This window comes from Simochromis diagramma, unplaced genomic scaffold, assembly GCF_900408965.1.
Source record: "Simochromis diagramma unplaced genomic scaffold, fSimDia1.1 OVJJ01000284.1, whole genome shotgun sequence".
NCBI classification, from domain to species: domain Eukaryota; kingdom Metazoa; phylum Chordata; class Actinopteri; order Cichliformes; family Cichlidae; genus Simochromis; species Simochromis diagramma.
Window position 1 is genome coordinate 2,508,964 of NW_024386871.1, and position 21,265 is coordinate 2,530,228.

General features: G+C 38.8%; 1 protein-coding gene across 2 annotated transcripts in view; it reads left to right on the forward strand.

The window, feature by feature from the left end:
• The window catches only part of si:ch73-72b7.1 (netrin receptor UNC5C), a 180,307-nt gene that overhangs the window by 111,099 nt on the left and 47,943 nt on the right, over positions 1–21,265 (forward strand). For both annotated transcript variants that reach the window (XM_040031617.1, XM_040031618.1), the window contains exon 4: positions 4,839–4,942. In XM_040031617.1, the coding sequence (XP_039887551.1) occupies positions 4,839–4,942 (104 nt within the window). The remainder of the gene's footprint in view (positions 1–4,838; positions 4,943–21,265) is intronic.

Here is a 21,265-nt window from a genome sequence, read left to right on the forward strand (position 1 = left end):
AATCTGCTTTAATTTCATTCTCAATCTTTATGGAAATCAACTCACAGCCAACTCCTCATTTCACCATCTCCCTTACTAATTAAGACTAGGAAATTGTTCCTGGAATTGCCTGGCATAAAAGAAGTGTCTCATGCCTCAATCACTTCCCCTTTTTTCTTCTTATGTCTACAGTAGTTTTATTTTATTTTTTATTTTTTTTGCACATTTGAAGGCACGTATGAAAGTCTATTTATTTGCACCACTGTGAACATCATACCATGTGTGCTGTTGTCCTGTCTGCATGTGTGCTGTGCCAGCTTGTTTGTCCTTGTCTCCAGTGTCTATTATTTGCCATAGTATCTCTGTGCCTCTGTCTTTCTTTGTCTTTCACTATTTGTTCCTCTACGTGTGTGTCTGTGTTGTGTGGGTAGCCATGTGGTGGATTTAGGGCTAAAGCTTTGGGTGATTACTCCCATAATGAACCATCATGCTCTGTTCAGGCTGTCATCCCCCACAGGGACTTGACTGTATTGTGAAGTTATCATTCAGCCCCAACAATACTCTGTGTCCTCACATAACTCTCTTCACTGATATGACTCTAAGCATGAAATCTGATTTGATTCATATCACATGAAAGTAAACCTCACTGTGTGGTTGGGATAAAATCACATAGTTATAGGTTATATATTAGTGTACATCGGAGTAATAGCATGTTCACCGCTAATGCCTTGTTCATATATTTGGACTTGAATGACTGACCCGCCACAGGACCTGGGCGATGTATCTGGCCCTTCAGTTGTGTGGATCTAGTATTTGCTGAAGGCTCATCAGAAATGGAAGGGTGGGGTTCAAGAAGAGAAACAAAGAAAAAAGGCTGAAGAACTGCACTGAAAATCAGTCGTACTGGGGGTCTTGTCCAAATTGGTGGAACTTTGAACACAAAAAAGTTTGGTTAGATTTTGATCCACCATGCAGTACCATCTGAAAAGTGTCTGATTGGCAACAGCTCCATTTTTCAGCATGACAATGATCCCAAAACACAGTGCCACTGCAGTGAAAGCATACCTGGATAGAAAAGCACACAGTGGAATAGAGTCAGTCATGAATTGGCTTCCCCAGAGCCCAGACCTCAACATTATTGAAGCAGTGTGTGATCATCTTGACAGAGAATGGAACAAATGGCATCCAACATCTAAAAAAGAGCTTTTAATGTCCTTCAAGAAGCCTGGAGAACTATTCCTGAAGACTGTACTTAAATAAATTACATGAAAGCTTTCCTCAGGCTCAGTTGAAGAATAAAAGTGGTCATACCAAATGTGGATGTTCAAGTTCGTTAGAATTGTGCAGTCTTTTTCTGCCTTATATACTGTATTTCTATTTATTTTTTCATATCAAAAAAAAGGTGTATGTGTATGTGTTTGTGAGAGAGAGGGTGTGAGTGTGAGAACAGCATATGAAACTTGTCCTTTCATTCCTCATGTAACTAATGGGCTAAAGACAGTTTGATCAGCACCCTGGTCTCATGCTCAAACCCATATGGAAAAGAAATAGTAAAAACATATATGATTTACTCATGAAAGTGGCCACTTTCATGAGTAAATCATATATAAATCATATAAGGCTTACATGATTTACTCATGAAAGTGGCCACTTTCTCATTACTTTCATATATTTTTTTAGTAAGTATACAAAACATACAAGTTTCATTATATAATTTTTCAAGGGATCTTATATGTGTTTTCACTCTTGTATGCTTTTCATACAAGTTTCATACAAGACAGATAAAAACTTTATAAGATTTATATATATCTTTTCCATATGGGAACACTTGGCTTTATATGAATACAGGCGAGAAGGATTAATGATTCTGAATTCAAGAGATCAAAAATGATAAACAAGTACTTTAACTCTTAGAGGGGACATTTTGTGCCATTTAGTTTTTTTGTATTTAAAAAAAATTCACAACTGTTTTGTCTGTTCCTTAAATTAGCTTAAAATGGCTGTACAAAAACAGCCACATTTTATCCTGAGGCCAAAAATTGCCCCATTGAAAATCATTACAAGTCATGTAATTTTTGATCCCACATCTGGACATGATTGTTGATGGTATTATTGCTCAGGTGATTTATGCAGTCATGATTAGAAGTATGAGTTTTTTTGGGATTTGGCAAAACTGTGCAGCACACTGGAGGCTCTGGACATGAGACGCCATCTTTACACGATGTCAAGATGGCGAGGAGGTCTCAGAGGTAGAATCAGACCAGCCGGAGTCCAACTCTGACTCATCTGATGCTGAGAGTGGAGAGGAGATGGTTGAAGCAGTGACAGAGCAGACTTCTCCTTCTCCATTTTTTTGGTCATCCCCATATTTTGGTCTCCCACAAAGACTGGAATCCACTGTTATGTCCCAGCAGCCAGAGGTTTGATCCCGGGACTTACGCACCATGCCACCAGCTATGCGCTGGTGCTGATAGATGTATTAATGTATATTTCAGGCTGAAGCAGTTTTAAAAGACTGAGTCATTTAAAGTGAAAAAAATATGACTATATAATATGTTTAAAGAAGTCTTTGAAAAGTTGGCATTTTTCATTCTTAGGGTTAAAAGAGTCAAGATTTTTAAGGCTCACCTAAGAGTTAAAAAGGCTTGCTCCCATTCATTTTCTTTTAAAGACATGTTTGAGTCATGAGAACAGAGACATAGTCAACGTTGGACTGATGATAAGGAGGTTTGGTGGATTACTGATTTTGTGAGAAATAAAGGAGACAAATGAAGACGATACAGGGTGGTTTCATTTTTATTGGATGAGTTAATTAAGGCAATGTGGACATGAAAAAGACTTCAGACCAAGCAGATGGTTTTGGTGTTTAAAAAAAGAGACAGTCTTGCTATTGCTGCCAACTTTTTTGGCTCTCATCTTTCAGCTCCCACCTGCCATCCCAACTTCCACCTTCCCTTTCTCCCCCTCCCATTTTGCCTTCTCTTTCACTCCTCCACCTTCCATGTCTTTTTAGCCACTGTAAGGTGAATGCTCTGATGAAATACCCAGAGAGTGACTCAGAGTCGATTGGTTCAGCATTAAAAAATGTCCTGTCTAGTGTGTGGCTGTGTGTGTCCACAAATGGTGTACCACTGCTGACGGATAAGGTGATTAAGAGTACACCTGGGAACCAGGAAAGCAAAAGTATTCAAGGTTAACACACATAGACGTACATACAACATGGACACACACGCACGCGCACACACACACACTGCTCCGTCCTATGAAAGTTCTCTGTATGGTTTTAAAAAACTAAGGGCAGAGGACATATTAACTGCAAGTCTTTTTCCCCCAACCAACAAAGTGACTCTCAAACTTTTGAAAGTTAAAGAAAAGGTTTTTACCAGCTTGCCACAGCTAAATGAAGCCATGTTAGTAGTATTTAAAATATTATTAAAACACCAACATTACATTTCTCACTCCATTTTCTTAAGGTATGCAACAAAATAATCCATCACTCTGACTTGCTGAAATTATTTAAATTATTTAGACTATCATCCAATTACAAATCTTGCTTTTATTTGCACTAAAGAGATGTGAATGTAAGTACTTTATTTAAAAAGTAATTTGCAGGAGGAAAAAAAAGCACATTGATGTTGCCATATTACACACTTTAGAAGTTACTGCACATCCAAAAGACTAGATGGAAAAATTAGTGGTCTCTTGCCTCATACTCCCACACCAACTCCATACATTCGTATGGAGAAATCCACTGCATTTGATCAGCACCATAAATAAAGTGACCTGCTAAGTCCTGCAATGCTGCCATCTATCTCGTGTTACAGCGTGCCTTTATGAGCCGTTTTCTGTGGCAGGCTAATTATTTTTACATGTGTTGAGCTCAACTTCGGGAAAGGGATACACGATTGCAGTATATCATAAGGCAGCAGACTAGGGAGGTGAGCAGAAAGGCAAACTGTACTTCCAATACATGAAACGAATCGAGGGCAATGTTCAATTTAAAAAAACACACACACACACACGCACAGACCAATATAGAAAAACTAGTGTTGGAGGTTTCCCAGAGCAGTGAGATTGTCTGAAAGTTCATAAAATTGTGTAACTCACTGTAAGAAGTACGAGACCATAAAAAAGATCAAACATAAACTTTTAGTGTTTTTAATGTTTAATGTAAAGGATGCATTTTCTCTACCATCCCCTTTGCCACAGTTCTGTTGTCCTGGTTCGTTGTCCTAAAGTCGTCTACTCTGAGCTTTTTGGGTTTTTTTCCTTCTTCAAAATGAAAACGGCACAGTCCTTTCTGAAACATTCAGTGAAAGAACCAGCAGCACATTCCATGCTGCTTTGTAATGCTGTCATTTATAATGGCATGTGAACCATTAGCTTGAATCATTTATTGTCTTTGGCCTGTTGGAGATTCCTCAGCTTTCAGAAATCTGTATGGGAGGAAAGCAAGGTTAAACATTGTGCATTGCAGACTGGGTTTAATGTGTGAAGCTAAAGCGTTTGAAAGTATTCGGAGCAGTGACTGTACTTGTTGCGTGTGTAAGTGTGTGGTTAGCTTTGTGCATCCTTGTGCAAACTAAGGTAACTAAGTGTTTTTTCTTGTTGTGGACTGAAGAGTGTGAGAAGTCAGCTGATGTTTGCTGTCTTCAAACACCCCCACCTTCATAATTACTGTGTCATTGTTAAGTCAAAATTAGGTAATGTCCCTGCTTTACACTGACAGAGCATTATCGCTAAAATGGTCTCCCTAACTGCTGAATCAAAGGAGGCTTTTTTGCCAGATGGCCTCGCATGATGTCTGGTTGACATTATAATTTGCCCCTAGGCATTAAGTTTCTTGTTTCTCTCCCCAGACCTGAAGAAGTCATTTGAACAAGAACCCCTGGGAAAAGAAGTATCTCTGGAGCAGGAAGTTCTGTTACAGTGTCGCCCTCCAGAGGGCATCCCAGCTGCTGAGGTATGTGCAGCGTTATCGCTAACTTCCACGTGAAGTGAATGTTAAGTAAGATGTGAGATTAGGAGGACTGCTAGAGCAGAACAAGGAAGTGACTGAAGAGAGGGGATGACAGAATGAAGACAACAATAGATGTAAAAAGGTATAAAAATAGAAATCATCAAGTGGAAATAACTTTAAAGTGCCACTGAAAAGTCAGTTATTACTTATGTGACACTTCTTGAAATTGCCTGGAACTTTGAACGACAGACAGCAGAACTGAGTGGTTTGATGGGTGCGCGTGCTCCTTCACAGTCTGCAGTCAGTGGTTGAAGGCTGTGCTGAATAAAAATTTCTTGTGCCTTTTTGGCACAGTTTGTTAAATTGATATTTTTTTACTATTACGAAGCCTAAATTTATAAGATTCAATATCTCCAAAACACATCAGGGGTCAAGATAGCTTTCATTTGTAAATGTCTTCCATTGCAACTGGCATGGTGAATAAGCAGCGTTTAGTATTAAATGATTTGGTGTTTGTCATCCGACATGTTTGTATAAGATATTTTTTTGCGTTATCATGTCGAACTGCCACAGGGGAAATCAGGAGAACGGCCTAAAGCCTAGTTTAACTGACAAGTTTCCGGTACGCTGAGGTAACAATAATCCCAAAACCTAAAGTTTAAGCTGAGAGTTAAGTGTCCCCAGAGAGCCAATTTGAGTACAGGATGTGAAAAAACTCCAGTGAATACAGAGGTTTAGTCTGTATTCCTGTACATTTGCATTTTTATTGCACGTTCTTTTACTGTACTTGAGTTCTGTGGGGGAAAAAAGACTGAAAAATGGCCTGAATTCCTTTATTTGCACAGATACAATACAGGGTTTTTTTAGCAGTAGTTTTCTTGGCTTTCTGAAGGTCTTTTAAAGATTTTTCTTTGGACGTTAGCTGTTTTTTCACTCAAAGCCTGGACCTCGACATTACTGAAGCAGTGTAGGACAGCCAGCAAACAAAACACTGCCAACACCCAACGAAAAGCTTTTGAATGTCCTTCATGAATTCCAGAGAACTATTCCTGAAGTTCCCAACTTTCAATGGAGGATGACTCACGACTTTTGCACAGTTCTGTATAATGTATATAGCAGTGAAACCTGGACCAAAGTAAATTCAGATTCAGTAAACAACAAATAAATTAGACGATCTTTAACACTTGCCGTGCTCAAGACCAGCTATTCTATGAATACGTGTATTGCTAACACACACACATACTCTTACTTGCCTTTACTATGTGAGATAATATTGTGAGACTCGAGGATATTGTCAGCACATGTGTAATTTATTCACTCATCAAACGTGTCACACAGTAAACACCCACTTTGGAAGAGCCACACATGTCACTTCCACTACCGTAGCGCTGTAACTACAGTGGAGAACACCATTTACAATTCACATCATTCTTTGCTTCCCTGGTTTCATCTGGCTGTGTTCCCACCTCAATGGATAAATACATAATTTCATTTAGTTGGTCACTGGGGAAGAGGAGCACGGCACTCGGAGAAGGCTGTTGTACAGGATAAGGAGTCTCTGAATCAGGTTTCAATCCTTGGGGTTTGATAGTCGTTTTCAATTGCAGCTAAGTACACAGCTCCCCTGAGAGAGAAACTGAAGGAGAGGGAGTGAGGGAGGCACTTAGACAGACCAGCATACAAAGTGAGGGCGAGTGTGGCAGAAAGACAGAGATGAAGGACGGGTGTCAAGAGAGATAATGATAGAGAAATGAGTGGTATGGAAGAAAGAAAAAAACAGAGTGATCGTATTCTTCTGCTCCTAGAAATGAGTAATTCTTCTTTTGAGGGAAATCAAGAAAATAAATTTGTTGAGTTATCACTTTAACAGTAGGAACCACAAAGGACATTTAAACATGAAGGCCCTTTCCACTCATTGTAGCTGACAGCAACACCAGCACATTAACATTGACAACTTTCTTCTTGGTAACCAATCTCATCTCTAATGACACACGAGTAGCCCTACCTTATCTGCATGTCATAGCACATTTTATCTTTTGACACCTAACACAACACATTCATGCACAGAGGCATACACTCATAAATCTCATGGCCACACACACACAATACACACACGTGGACTGTTGAAGCAATTTTTCCACTGTGTTCAATTTGCTACCTTTTCCCATTCTTTTTTCTGCTGTCATAATGGGATCTTGGAGCAAATGGATTGGTCTGTCTCCCCTGTCTGCTGAAGCTGATTAGAAGGATTTAGGTTTAAAACCTGCTGATGACCTCAGGTTGTAGCCCTGACTTTCTTTTTTCTCTTTTTTATCTGTTCTGACTTTCTATTCGTCTTTGTTCGTATCCTCTTTGCCATTCACATTCGCCATGTCCCCTTTCGCCTGTCCAATTCTTATATACATACATCCACAATTGTTTCCCTTTAAGTGACAGTTCTTGTTACTGATGTCCTGTGACCTCTCTAAAAATGTTTTAATATAAGTTGACAACTGCTGTAAAGTTGTCAGTGCGACGGGGTTACGTGATAGCCACATTTTAACGCCCAGCTGGTATTGCATGGCTGTCAACATGCAGGACCCGACTCCTTGACCTTCCCCCGCTCAAAATAAACTCAAATTTAACATTAATATTCATCAAGTCAGTACATGATTATATAGAGAGTTACCTAAACATTAGGACAAATATGTGTGCAGATACAGCATTGGAATGCACACACACAAAGTATTATGGGACATATACGAAGAAAGAGATTAGCCAGTGATCATTTTAACTGCTGCCTGACGGCTAGCCTTGAGAGGTCAGGGTCAACCTAATCCGAGAGTGGAAAGAAAATGTCTGTACACCGCTGCGCTATTACAACCTTTTCACATTTCTCTGACAGTACTGCTCTTGTCAACAGTTAGTCTCCTCTACATGTTTTTTTCTCCTCTCTTTCACTCTAAAGCTCCCATTTGAAGCATTGTGAATTCCTTGAGACACATCTAAATCTCTTTAGACTGTGATAGAAAGCCTTTAAAAGCTGATGGAAAGCTACTGGAATCAGAGAGGAGGGTTCAGCAGTTCAACAGGAAAGGCTTTACGGACACAGACAGTAAATTCAGGAAAATCGTAACAGGTGCAGCACAAGGTTCAATGAAAAGCGCTTCCAGTGTAATTCACATTTTTCTGTATCTAAAACTAGAGCGTGGAGTCATCAGCAAAGTTTCTTGCTGGTGAAATTAAGCAGCTATTTCAAATAAAAACCTGAGGCACTGAGTGGTTCATACAAAGGTTTTTTGCAGAGGTCGTTGTCTTGAAACATGAAAGGGTTGGAGTGACCCCAAAGGCCAGGCAAAGCCAGTTGACTGCACATAGCAGGTGGGGATATGAATTAGTGTGTGTGTGTGAATATTTGTGTGTTTGCCTGTCTGCGTCTGTCTCAGTGTGAGTGATTACCCCAGCTGCAGTGAAATAAACACATCAGTGTGTGGTGACAGGCCCTCCATGTGTCCATCCCTAACACACACACACACACATACATATGTGCACACAAACACACACACACACGTCAGACAGTAACTGTATATGTTTTTGGAGCCTTGTCAAATTCCCATCACATTCTTAACCACTCAATCTGCACCCTAAATAAGTCAGAGCTATTCACAGGGATAATAGCTTACCACCTACCTCTACATTTGTGGGTGTAACTTTTTACCTTGCAGAAAATAATTTATGAATAAAGTTGTCAATTTAAATTTTCACTGAGATTTTATTAAATAAAATATTGTGCTGCATTTACATCAACCATATATTCCATTACCTTGTTTATTTATTTACTGTTCACTATGGCATCATGGGGCATTATTTACCCTCTTCCATGACATTTGAATTCAAGCTCCATATCATGCCAAAGTTCTCCCTACTAAAGTGTCCTTGAGCAAAATACACAGACAGCTGGCATCGCCCAGGTTGTTGTTTTAGCTTATCACAGCCAGCAACAGAAAGGAGACGTTTTACCTTCAGGCATAACCTACTCCTTCCCGAGAGGTAGCTGGGACATTCGTGGTATACAGATGTGTTTGTGTGAAACCAGGAGGCAAAGCTTTCACACACATATATGCATACACACACACACACACACACACACACACACACAACACACACAAACACACAGGCATCTGGTTCCTAACTTCTTTTGCAATGACCGTCAATGTCTTTTTTTTTTTTTTTTTTTGTGAAGGACTTGCTGCGTTAACCAATGTGGAATAACTCTAGACATGCATTTGTGCAATAACCCGTCTGTGTGTGTGTGTTTGTGCGTGTGTGTGTGTGTATGCGTGCACGGTGTGTAACTTTGTGACGTAAATCACAGCAGACTTTTCTGTCAGAAGGCATCAGTGGCGTGGTGTGGCCAAAATGCTTATGGCTACCTCATTCTCACACTCGTACTGTACACAGACACAAGTCCATTTCGGGCCCCGCAGTGGCCATTGTTAACGTGTCACATGATGACGTTTACTAGCAGAATCTTTCCCGAGGTTATAGCTGTGGTGTTGGTGGAGTGCTTTTAAATGGACAGAGAAGGTGACAGTGTGAAATAAGACATGCTCTTATCCTGTCCAGAGGTGGAAGATCTCTTAACTTCCTTTTGCTTTCTTGATGTCATTCTGGGGCCTCTGTTAGCTAAATGGTGCAAGATCAACTCTTTGTAAGCTATGACTAAGTCTAAAAATGAATTTATCAGTAAAATATCCCTGCTTCTTGCATCAGATTGTCCATAAAAATGAATTTATACAGCGATTCATGCTGTAATATGTAATAGAGAAATAAAAGCAGACATGACTGGCACTTTTTAATAGCATTGGATGAACATGACATTTCCTTAGATTAAAAAAAAAGAAGAAGAAGAAATGACCTGACCACTATACCAGAACAATGAAAGTCATTTTCATTGTGGCTGTTCTCTGGGGAAACACGTGTGCATGACAGACTGTGTGCGTGCCTCTGTGTGCGTGTTTTGTTGTGCACAAAAACAATTTATGTAATGCTGCCTCCCCAATAGATCCTTACCTTAATCCTCTTTGAGCTAGCATAGTAAGCCCCATGGCTCATCTCCCATCACATTTTACCTTGATCCTCAACCTCTGTCAGAAATCATCACCGTAATCCTCAGATTAGTCAGCAATCGTTTTTTTTTTATTCTGACTACCTAGGTGAATTATTGAAATGGTGTTAAGATTATTAAAATGCTGCTGTGATGATCTATCATTGCGCAGTAATATCTAAATGGGGAAAATGAGCAAGAGCACCATTCGTCTTGTTTTGGCGGTCCATGTAATGTAGTTGGATGTTGGTAATGCCGAGAGGGATTATGATCATCATCTAATGATGTATGGATTCTTACACGTGAATGGACAAATGGAAGAAGATACACATAGACATACATAATATGCTTTATCTATTATGCTCCTTAACTGAGTGTATAGCACAATATATAGGTCTACAAGTCTTTTATAACCATTTTGTATTTTATTTTTTTAAAAATGTCACAACTGAATACACATCCACACTCACAGAAAAGAGAATATATACATCCAGTGTAAGCTGTGATTCGGAGCCTTGGGAGGCTGCTCATCCAGCGATAAGCTGTGTCAGTAAATGCAGGCGTTAGTCAGATCCCACTCCAAAGGCAGCAGACTGTGCAGAACTGAGGAAAAATGTGACTTTTCCATTGCTAAACCTCAGCATCGCTTATCAGACTCCCTCTGTGCTATTCTGTTGACTACTCTCTGCTTTTATGCAGTTTTAAAATTAGTTTATCTCTGGCTTGTTTTCTCAGTTCATTTCCATTTGGTTCCAATCGCTGGTTCTAACTAGACCTTGAGATGCTAATATACAGCATTTTCTTCACAAAATATACTGCAAACAAATTGTTTTGGTTTTTTTTTTAAAACATTCTTTCAGCTTTTCTTCCTTTTCCTGCGTTTGAGTTCATTTCGGAGCGCACGGACTGTCGCCAGATTGTGACTGGAACTGTTTTATAAAAATACGAAACCACAATGTTTATCTTGGCTTTTTTCGCACAACGTTTAGACTTGTGCTCTTTCAGCTCTCAGAGTGACTGTACTGTAACTATAAGCATTTACAGTATATTTGTCCGTCATCTGGGCCATTTACGGAAACTATCAATCAACATTCAAATAGTCAAGCTTCTCATTAGGTACAGCAACTCTATATTTTGCTTTTGACAACTTAACCTGCATCTTTTTCTCCCCCCTTAGAGAGTACAGGAAGTATGCGGGCCAGCAATGTAGTTATAGCTCCATGTGGTCTGAGGTTTGAGTCTTTTTGAATCTGGGACTTGTATGTATGGTACCAAAGGTTGAGGAGAGGACATAATGAAGGCTTTTGTGTAGATCCCTCCACATATCTCAGAATAGAAAAACCACCTCTCTTATTTCTTTACCTCTCCAAATGCTTTAGCTAACAGTAAACTCATTTAAAAAAAATAACAATCGACTATTTTCGATTCATTTACTCTATTTCTTAGAAAATCTCTAAGATTTTCCCATCTCTGGTTTCTCATCTCTGTTATTTTGCTATTATGCCTTGCTGTTTTGTCAGTGTCTGCCACTTTTGTTATTCTGTCTGAATTTCTGTTTTTGTCTCTTTAATGCTTCCAACAGCTTTTGTTGACTCTCTTGTACTCTCTTTTCACTTTGTCTCTCTCTGTCACTATCACAGTCTCTCAGTCTTCCTCATGCACCCTGTCTTTCTTGACATAGTTCGAGACAAAGCTGTGGATTGATGGTAGCATGACAGTCTAGAGTGTACTGCATTGTCAGACAGCTACCCATGCTGCCCTCGGCAATCCTTGACAGTGTTGTCATGGATGAATGAACACACAGTTTTGACACGGGGTGCAACGGTGTCAAGTAACAAAACTCTCTTCTGTTCTGTCAAGTTTTATAAGTTGTTAGACCTTGTAAGTTTTCAAGACCACAGAAAACTTTTACACTTGTAAAGTTGCTCACATGAATCCATAACATCTACAAAAGGGTTCTAGTCATTTCCATAAATATTTAATGAACATGAAATCATTTAGGACCTAAAAATACTTCTCAGTCTTGCTGCTTGGAAAAGTTGTCAGATAATTTTATGTACTTAACTACAAGAGCAATTGGGACGGTAAATTCCTCAGTTGGGACTTAAGCTGGAAAACACTTAATAAGCCACGGCTTTAAATAATTGCTACCAATTAATTGCTTTTTACTTGCATAACTATTCAGTTAAGTAGTCTTGTGAGTTACTAAAGGGGGTCATTGTCAGTGCACTTCATATGTTTTCCTTTTTTATTTGTATTATAAATTCATCTTCTCATGAAATAGCAATTATCATTAGATGATGACTGTGTAATCATTAGAAGAAAATATCATTTGCAAAGATTCATGATCTGAAGCTGCCTGATTGTCTAAAACATTACTGCAGTGACCCTTTAATACTATTTGTATGTTTAATGGTGTTAAATCGAATATAAATACATTTTTTTCTCAACTTTATTAACATGACACTTCTCACACATTAACTAATCAAACACTATGCCAAGACGCTTGTGGCATAATCCATGGTTTCCTGGTGTCAGAAGAAGGTGCCAGATTACTGCCCTTAGAGAAAGAGTGCTTCTATGCTTCTTCAGGATCCCATAAAGAAAAAACTATTGCCCATAACAACATCTGCTCCTTGTTTTTAGATTAAAATCACTGCTTCATTTTGAATGACAGCTTTTGGAAAAATGTACCTTCAAAGATGGAGTATTGACAAACCTTATTGTTCTTCTAAAATGTTATTTTCAATGGCTAGACTCATTTGTTTTCATAGGAACAATATTATATCCGTCTGTTCTTATAACTTTGGCAAATGTGCATGGAATGAGTCATCACTTTGCTAAGTCAATTATGTGTTCATGTATTATCAATTAAAAGGTAACATTCTAGTGGCTGTTTGTAGAAAAAAAATATTGTCAAGGCTTTTAGAAAGCCAACATTAGTCATTGCAAACTGAGAGAAATGATGATAAATCTCTGGCATTGAAGTCAAATACATTCATTACCTCTATTAAACTGTGTATGTATGAAATCTGTATGTAATTAAAAACGGTCATTGTATTTAATATCGAATTTTTTCCAGACAAAGGCAGCCAGGCAAATACGCCATTTTCCTACTCTACGCATCCATCAACAAAATCCAACACAAATAACGGAAAGGCCTCTAATTGCTCAGCTGACCAGGCTAATAAAACAAAGCTGATTTTGTTACTTGGTGGTTTTAATAACACTGGAGAGCTGGAGAGTCAATTAAAAAGGATTAGCATGCCCCCAATCAGCTCAGAGCCTCTTCATGCTTTAATGATTATAGAGTGTCATCAGTACTCCTACACTGCACAGTGAATCAGCTTTGACATCCGCATACAAACACTTTGCTGTAAAAGTATGAAAAGGGTTAGCTTCCCACTTGTAACATGTACTGCCCGTGTACACATCCACACACATTTCTTTTTTATACATCTACACAGACTCCCTTTGTTAGGTACCTGCTTTCGGTATGTGAAACTATAAAAAGCCAAATGATACAATGGTAAGAGTTAAAAACCTCGGTTTTCCTAATTAAATACATCTTCAACTTTTAGTTTGTCACTTTTAAATACTACCTTAACCATGCAGCCATCCACCTTCTAAGACTATGAACTGCTCACCCGCCTGAGTATAAAAGAGCTTGAGGAGTTAACTTCTGAGTCAGACACTACAGGTGTACACTAAAGTGCATAAATAAGTTTGGAATGTACATTTCCCCTAGTATTTATGTCATCTATATTTCTTTCTCCATGTCTCTCCCTCTCTGCATCTTGCTTCCTTTCACCTTCCTTTGCATTCCCCACTCTTTCGTCTTCTGTTGTTCCCATTAGTGATGCTGAAGTACTTAGTAAAGGGGGAGAGAAGCAAAATACATCACTGTCCAGAGATATAAAGCAGTAGAGACACAGCTACAGAGAGCTTCGACACTTTTGCTGCACTGACCCATAACCATGCACGGGGCTGTTCTATAATTTAGCAACCTGTCAATCAGTTGAGCAGTGACTCACAGCAACCAGAATAGTCGGTTAGATGCTACACTGCCTTTAAAGACTTGAGAAACCTCTGTAATCTCACCTAATGCAACTGCTCTTCTGTGAAACATTTGTTGTGGTAAACAAAATGTAGCTATTTTTTCCATTTTATCAACGTATGAGTGCGATTATCTGTTTTTCTATTTAAATAATTGTTTCAAATATGAATGAGAATCCATCAATCTGTGAGGAACACCAAGCTGTTTAAATAAATAAATGAAGGCGTCGACCATGCGACTGCGGTCAAGCAGTCAGGCAGTTGTGTTCTTGCATATTATGACAGCTTGAATCTGTGTCACCATATTTCATATAGCTGCTATAAAAGTGTGTGCTGCAGAGTCGCTCTAGAATTATATTTCCTTGTGGCATTCTGGTTTTGCAGATGAGACAGGAACAAAAAGTACAGCATCTGGTATTGAAACGCAGGAGAGAACGACTCTAATCTTTTTTAATTTCCTAACTTTCAGTTCCTCTATGACAAGTTAAATTGTTACCTTTTGAACTTTAGATTTTTGGAGGTTTTGATTCTGATTCCAGCTGTTACTAGGTCAGCATCTGTTTGGGGAAATGTTCCCTTGACTGTGTCTGAGCTGTTGAGTGGATTTGGATGTTTTTCGTCTTGCCTCTTCGTCTAATGATTTGAGCCCAGGGTCTCATTTCAGCTTTCCATCCCCTAACACTCTCACCCAAAACTGTCATCTCTGAATTTCCGCCTTGCCTTCAACTGCTATTACTGCTATCACAGGTCCCATACATTTTCTTTTCCTAAGAGGTCTTGGAGTAGTTTTCTCCTGATTCGGCTGTGTAATATTTTTGAATTCTTTTTTTCTTTTGTTTGTTTCAATTGCAGCTACTAGATATAGTACTTTTTCCACTAATTACCTACCTGTGTTTGCAAAATTCAAGGTTCAAGCTTTGCACACTCCTGGTGGATATATATATATTTTTTGGCTTCCAAAATAGTTGTGATGTTACAAATTCTATGTTCTTATGTGCTTCTCCTTCATTTTTGAACTGCACTTTCAAGTCACTGACCTTCTCTTCTGCTTCCTTCACTTTTTGCACATCTTTTTCCCATTTATTCACCAACCACCTGCACCGAGTCTCAAAAGAGCAACCCATCCATCAATCCTCCATTGTGGTAGTCTATCCACTGTATGTAATGTCTGTTTCTTCTTTTGCTTAGAGAGATAGGTTAGGAAAGCTAGCGCTGGGAAGAATTACTGGATTTTATACACTCATGCACATTTAAATACCTTTGTTTTTCTTTTTTTTGTTGTCAGTTTTTGATTTAAGGAGAAATATGCTTTTGCTTTTACCCTTTTTCTCTTTGCCTCGTCTCTTCCCATGCATTCCTCTCATGATTTTTATTTCTCTTATGTTTTCCAAATTATTGGGCCTAATGGATTACCACTGTATATCTTCACCAACTGGTCCTCCACTCCCTTTTCTACTCATTTACCACCCAGTCTCTTTCCTCTCCCCCTCATCTTTCTTTCCCTAATTGTGGCCAGACCATATAAAATTCTAAATCACACTGTCCCTCTCGTAGCCTCCCTTACCTCCTCATCACCTTTTTGTTTTTTCTTTTCATTCCATTCTCCTCCACGGGCGCCCTTTCTTCCTTCCTCTCTCGCTGCCTCTCCCTATTTGTTGACAGTACCGGTTTAGCTTTAATGGATCACCCATAGGTATCTCCTCTTAGCCTGCTTTCCCCGTTTCCTCCTCCTCCACCGGCATAATCACGGCCTCCCCTAACTCTCTATCTTTTCCTCCCTCACCGTTGCCGTGGAAATACCTTTTCTTTATCCGGCCCTCTCTTGAGATTGTTCCCCATCCATCTTTTCCTCCCTCTGTCTCTCTCCACACTTGAATGTTGACATGAGAGGGTGAGTCTAATAGATCACTGTGAAGCATCTGCACCTGTGTTAAATCTCAGCGGTAACACATAATGTGTGTGTAGGTGTGTGTGTGTCTGCGTGTGTGCATGTGTGCATGTGTGCGCTCTGGAGAAGCCGATGCGAACTTTTTGTTCAGCACATCTGTGACCTCCTTTAGTGCTGAGCAACTTCCTTTTTTGCCTCTCCTACATTTCACCTGCTTCTACCTGCTTCCCCCTATTGTCCTGTTCTTTCTGCCACTCATAAGGTTACGTGTCTGAATGTGAACAGATTAGTTGCATTACTTCAGTTTTGAGGAATAATGCAGTAGTAAAAAGCACATGTATTAAATATTGCTAATAGACAAATAATTGTGAATTCATTCAAAGTACAATAATTAGAGAAATACTGGTAACATGCAAAATTCTGATGTATGATTTGCACGTCAAGCATCGTTTACTGAGTGTGTACCATTTTGCACAAGAGCATTAGTTCATAGAGCGGCCTCTGTAGGCCTGTCCCAGTCACACTGGGTGTCCGCCTGTGTCCCAATTCTGTCTGTGAGGGACACCTTGGAGAGTACTCAGCTATTCCTCACACTAATGCACATGGAGTTATTTTTTTCCTCTCCTATATGTACTTTTCCTCAAAGCCCAAGTCCATGTATGTTCTAGTCTTAGAGCTCTTTTAAAAATGTAAACCAAGTTGTCTTTCTTTTTATGTACAATACTTTGTAGAATTCTCAGACTATGTATGATGTGATCACAAAATGATTGATGTGTGACTTTGACTATAAAAAACAAAAAGCAGGTTTAAATTTGGCTACAACCACCTTTGTCGTAATCACCTTGTGCAAACACCTCTCCCAGCAATCCTTTCATTGTTGTTATTCTTTGTCAGAGCAGCGACTGTTCAACTAGAAAAAACAAAGTATAAAAAAAAAATCATGGTAGATGTGTTTAAATGCAGTTGCATATTTTTGCTGGACTGATGTTAAAAAACATACATTTTTTACACATTGACTATTAAAACAATTGATCAAACACTGTAGAAATCTATCATATCAAGTCTTTGCAGTAACCTTAAGGGTAAACCTGTGTAAACTGCCTTATTCATATATATATATATATATATATATATATATATATATATATTAGGGGTGCAACGATACACAAAATTCACGGTTCGGTTCGGTTCGATACTTTGGTGTCACGGTTCGATATTTTTTCGATACAAAAAAATGTTCATGCATTTTTAATTTGTCATTTATTAAAATTATAAATATATATTTTAACTCAAAAGTACAGTTTTTAAATTTAACCCTAACCCTTGTGCGTGTTTTTTATTTTGACAGCGAATGCGCACCTGCGGACCACTTATGTGCAGCCCTGGTTATTTAGCTCATCATATTGCAGCCACAGAAATTCTTTTGTCCATGAAACCATAAAGCTGCACTTTCTTTTTGCCTTATAGTCTGATTTGTCATAACTTCTCCGTTTTGTGGTAAGCTTTTCTTTGGCTGTCACTTCTTCACCCTGACCTCTCTTATTTGGCTCAGAAGAACTGAAATGCTTTTACACGCTCACTCACATAAGCCCAGCGATTCTCTGCGCGATCAACCTCTCACATGTTTAAGCTGCGGGAGATTTCACTTGTCATGTTTGCATAGTAAGCTAACGATTAATAAGACGATGTCAGAGGAATTGGTGCACAAATTATCATCACTCACAGATCAGTGCTGTCGCTCTCTATACACAGTTCGCACGATTGCAAAGTGAAAGCAAAAAAACAAGCGCAAATTCAAACGCGATTTCAATATGTCACATATTGACAGTGGCTCACCGATGCCAATGACATAATTACCCAGCTACATTTCTGAAAGAATGCAAAAGCATTGACATATATTTTTCCTACAATAGCCCCACGGGCAGGGAAGAGATAGATTTTGGTAGCCCGACTGAAAAAATCGCTAGCTCCGGGACGTCGGGCTAGCGATATTGCAAGCCCTGTATCTGATTGAGGAATCACTCATCTTTGGAAAAGAGAGTTTATTACAGAGAAATGTCTCTTTCCAAAATAAAAGCTATACTATCCGCTTCTTCTGGGCTATATTCTCAGCAGCATAAGGAGAATCATGTGCTAACAGCTGTCTAAATGACTCGGCTAAAGTTAGTAGCATGCTTGCTTTTTTTGTCTGCTTCCACTTGTCTTTGCACTAGGATGATGTCGGCGTAAATGTGCAGTCATATTCGTTGTGTTCCCACTAGTGCTTTCAGGTTAATCTCGTTGAAATGACCTTAACGCCACAACACGGCAAATCTCCGTTAACGAGCTACCGCCGATCGCTCCGTGCATGGGGCTAGACGGCAAACACGTTAACGAGCTAACTGCGCTAACACACTAGTTCACACCAATGTAATTGAGCATTGCATGGCACATCCAACATACTGTTTTACTTTAGTCCATGACTCGCTTACCTTCAGGGTCATACGTCACATGAAAACCAAAATAATTCCAAACGCCAGATCTGAATGAGGTTCAATTTGCCTGTTGCAAGTAGAGCTTAACTTCTGTCTCGCTAGCTTGCCCTGCTCTCTTCCTTCTGACTATGCTGTCTGTGTTGAGCGCTCAGTGGATCTGCGCTCGACAGTGCAGCCTAGGCGGAGTAGTCGAACGCAGATTCACTGAGCGCTCAACACAGACAGCATCGTCAGAAGGAAAATTGATAAAATAAATTACAAATGTTGTATTGTTCGATACATATGCGTACCGAACCGAAAGCACTGTATCGAACGGTTCAATATCGATACGAATATCGTTGCACCCCTAATATATATATATATATATATATATATATATATATATATATACCCCTAATTAATGTGTCTTTTGCTTACAGCATAGGAGAAAAATTACCAGGAGATAGAAATGTGTTCCTGTTTAATTTTTTTAACAGATTAAACAGAAACACAAAAACAAACAACAAAATAAACACAAATAATTTAAAACTGAATTTTATCAAAGGTGTCTTTCAGATCATCATGTGTGATGATCGCTGATGGCGACCCAGTTATGTCACTGTGGTTAATTGGGTCTTTGTGTCACTTGCCTGCATCTTCTTAATTAAGCTGTCAGAGCCTCTGAAATTCCATGTTGGCATGCATGCATACAGTACACGCCCACACACACACAGAGACACACACAAACATTTCACTTGCTTGCATGCCATGTAGCAATATAGTGACCTAATATTAACCTGCGCAATCTGGCCATTCCTGGCATGTATTGCACTGGTTTGTGACTGTAGTTAATTCCCCACAGAAGAACTGGACAGCAGGATTTTCCTAATCACCTCCCAAGTGTAGTTGGGATGTAGACACAATTACCAGGACACGTGGCCAATTATAAGAATAACATGAAATAGGGCAGATATTCTGTAGGCGACAGATTGTAATATAATCAACATAATTCAGTGACAGTCACTGTCACTACAACATTTCTGGTATTGTGTTTGGCATCTTTATCTAGCACATTGTCTTTGACTGTTGGTGGGTTTGGTTATGTCTGCTTACTACACTTTTTTTCTCAAAAACAAAGTCTAAATTTAAAAAGCAAAACCTTAAAATTCATGTTTATTGGCATGTGTTGGTTATATATACATAGTATTATAGATTTGGCATGTCATTTTTATACTGTTAAAAATAAAAAGGTTTAAATTATTAGAAAACCATTGCATTCATTTTTATTTTCATTTGAAACAGAATTTGTTTCCTTTATTTTTTTTTCATAAGTATTTGGCTTAAAGTATCATATAAGATCTTTAGTTAATATTTGAAACCAAGATTAGCTTGTATGTTGAATTCTGAATGAATGAATGAACAGACCAACCAAGCGTGCTTTGTATCGACTAGAGACAAAACTGAAGACAGAGATGGTCCAGCAGAGTGCCCTTTTCAACAGAGTATTACAAACAATTGTTATATTTAAAGCTACATTAGTGTGTCCAATTACTTTTGGATATCTGAAAGTAGGTAATGTGTATAAAAATGGTTAGCAGCATAATTACAAAAAGCAGTCATTCTTCAGATACTTAAGGACTTAATTGCAGTGGAGATGGGAGCGAGGTCAGTTTGTCCAGACTTTTTATTGGCACCAAAATGTGGCCATTTGTATTTGTTAGAAAGTTACAAATTATCAGATAAAGCAAAGCCAATAAATTAAACAACAGAAGGAAAATGAACACACTCAGACACACACACTGTCTGCTCTGTGCAAATTTGCTTAACCTTGATTGTCCAAATCAATGGCTACTACTTTTACACTTAAGTGGTAAAGTTAGAACGCTTAGATATATAACAGGTCGATTGCAAAGACTACTTAGATGTTCAGGAAGGAAAAAACAGTTTAATGTGAAAGCTTTCAAATGGAGAGCATAAAGCAAATGCATAGACTGAGTACTATATATATATGCAAACATATATGTTTGCACAAATGCCTGGTGTACCACATCAAACAATTTCTAGTGTTACTGTAAGCAGTGATCTCCAAATCAATTTGCAGATGTTCACATGCTGAATGATGGCCATGGATAGCAGCTTCAGCTATTGTCTACCCATGAGCACAGTGAGTGAACGCAAACCCCCAGGTGCATCATGGTAGTTTCATTTAATCCATTTAGGCAATGATTTCACTTGAAGTGCCATCTTTATTTGATTCTAAAGAAAACATTCCAGGACAAATTATTTTAGTCTTTTTTCCACTCCATGACTGCTACGCTTTTGTAATTGTTTGAAACAACAAAGTCTTTTTCTTCATCTTAACACAATGAGTTAATTGTTTTGTCTAATATCAAAACACACACACACACACTTAGACTCACACTCACAGACAGTCTTCACCATATTCAAGCGCGCTGTTGGATTAAATTTCTATTAGCTTTCCTCGATTGAGTTTGAAGATTGTTGATTAGCCAGTAATAGCCTTTGTTACTGCACTAATGAATAGCTTGATTACTATTCTACTAAGCTACACATCAGGACCCAGGGTGGCGCTTGTGTAGGTGTGTGTGGCATCTGCTGGTATTATCGTCTGATAAACACACACAGACAGTTATAGCCAATTGTCTGGGTTTGTGTCAAGAAAGCTTATGGCAGCAGGAGAGAAAGATAGATGGTCTGCTTTGCCAGCACACATCTCTCATTGTCTCTCTCTCTGCTGTATCCCTCACTTCATCTGTGTCTTTGCCTCTCAATATGTGTCGTCACACCTGCTCTTTTTTTCTCCTTCCTACTGTCACTCTGTC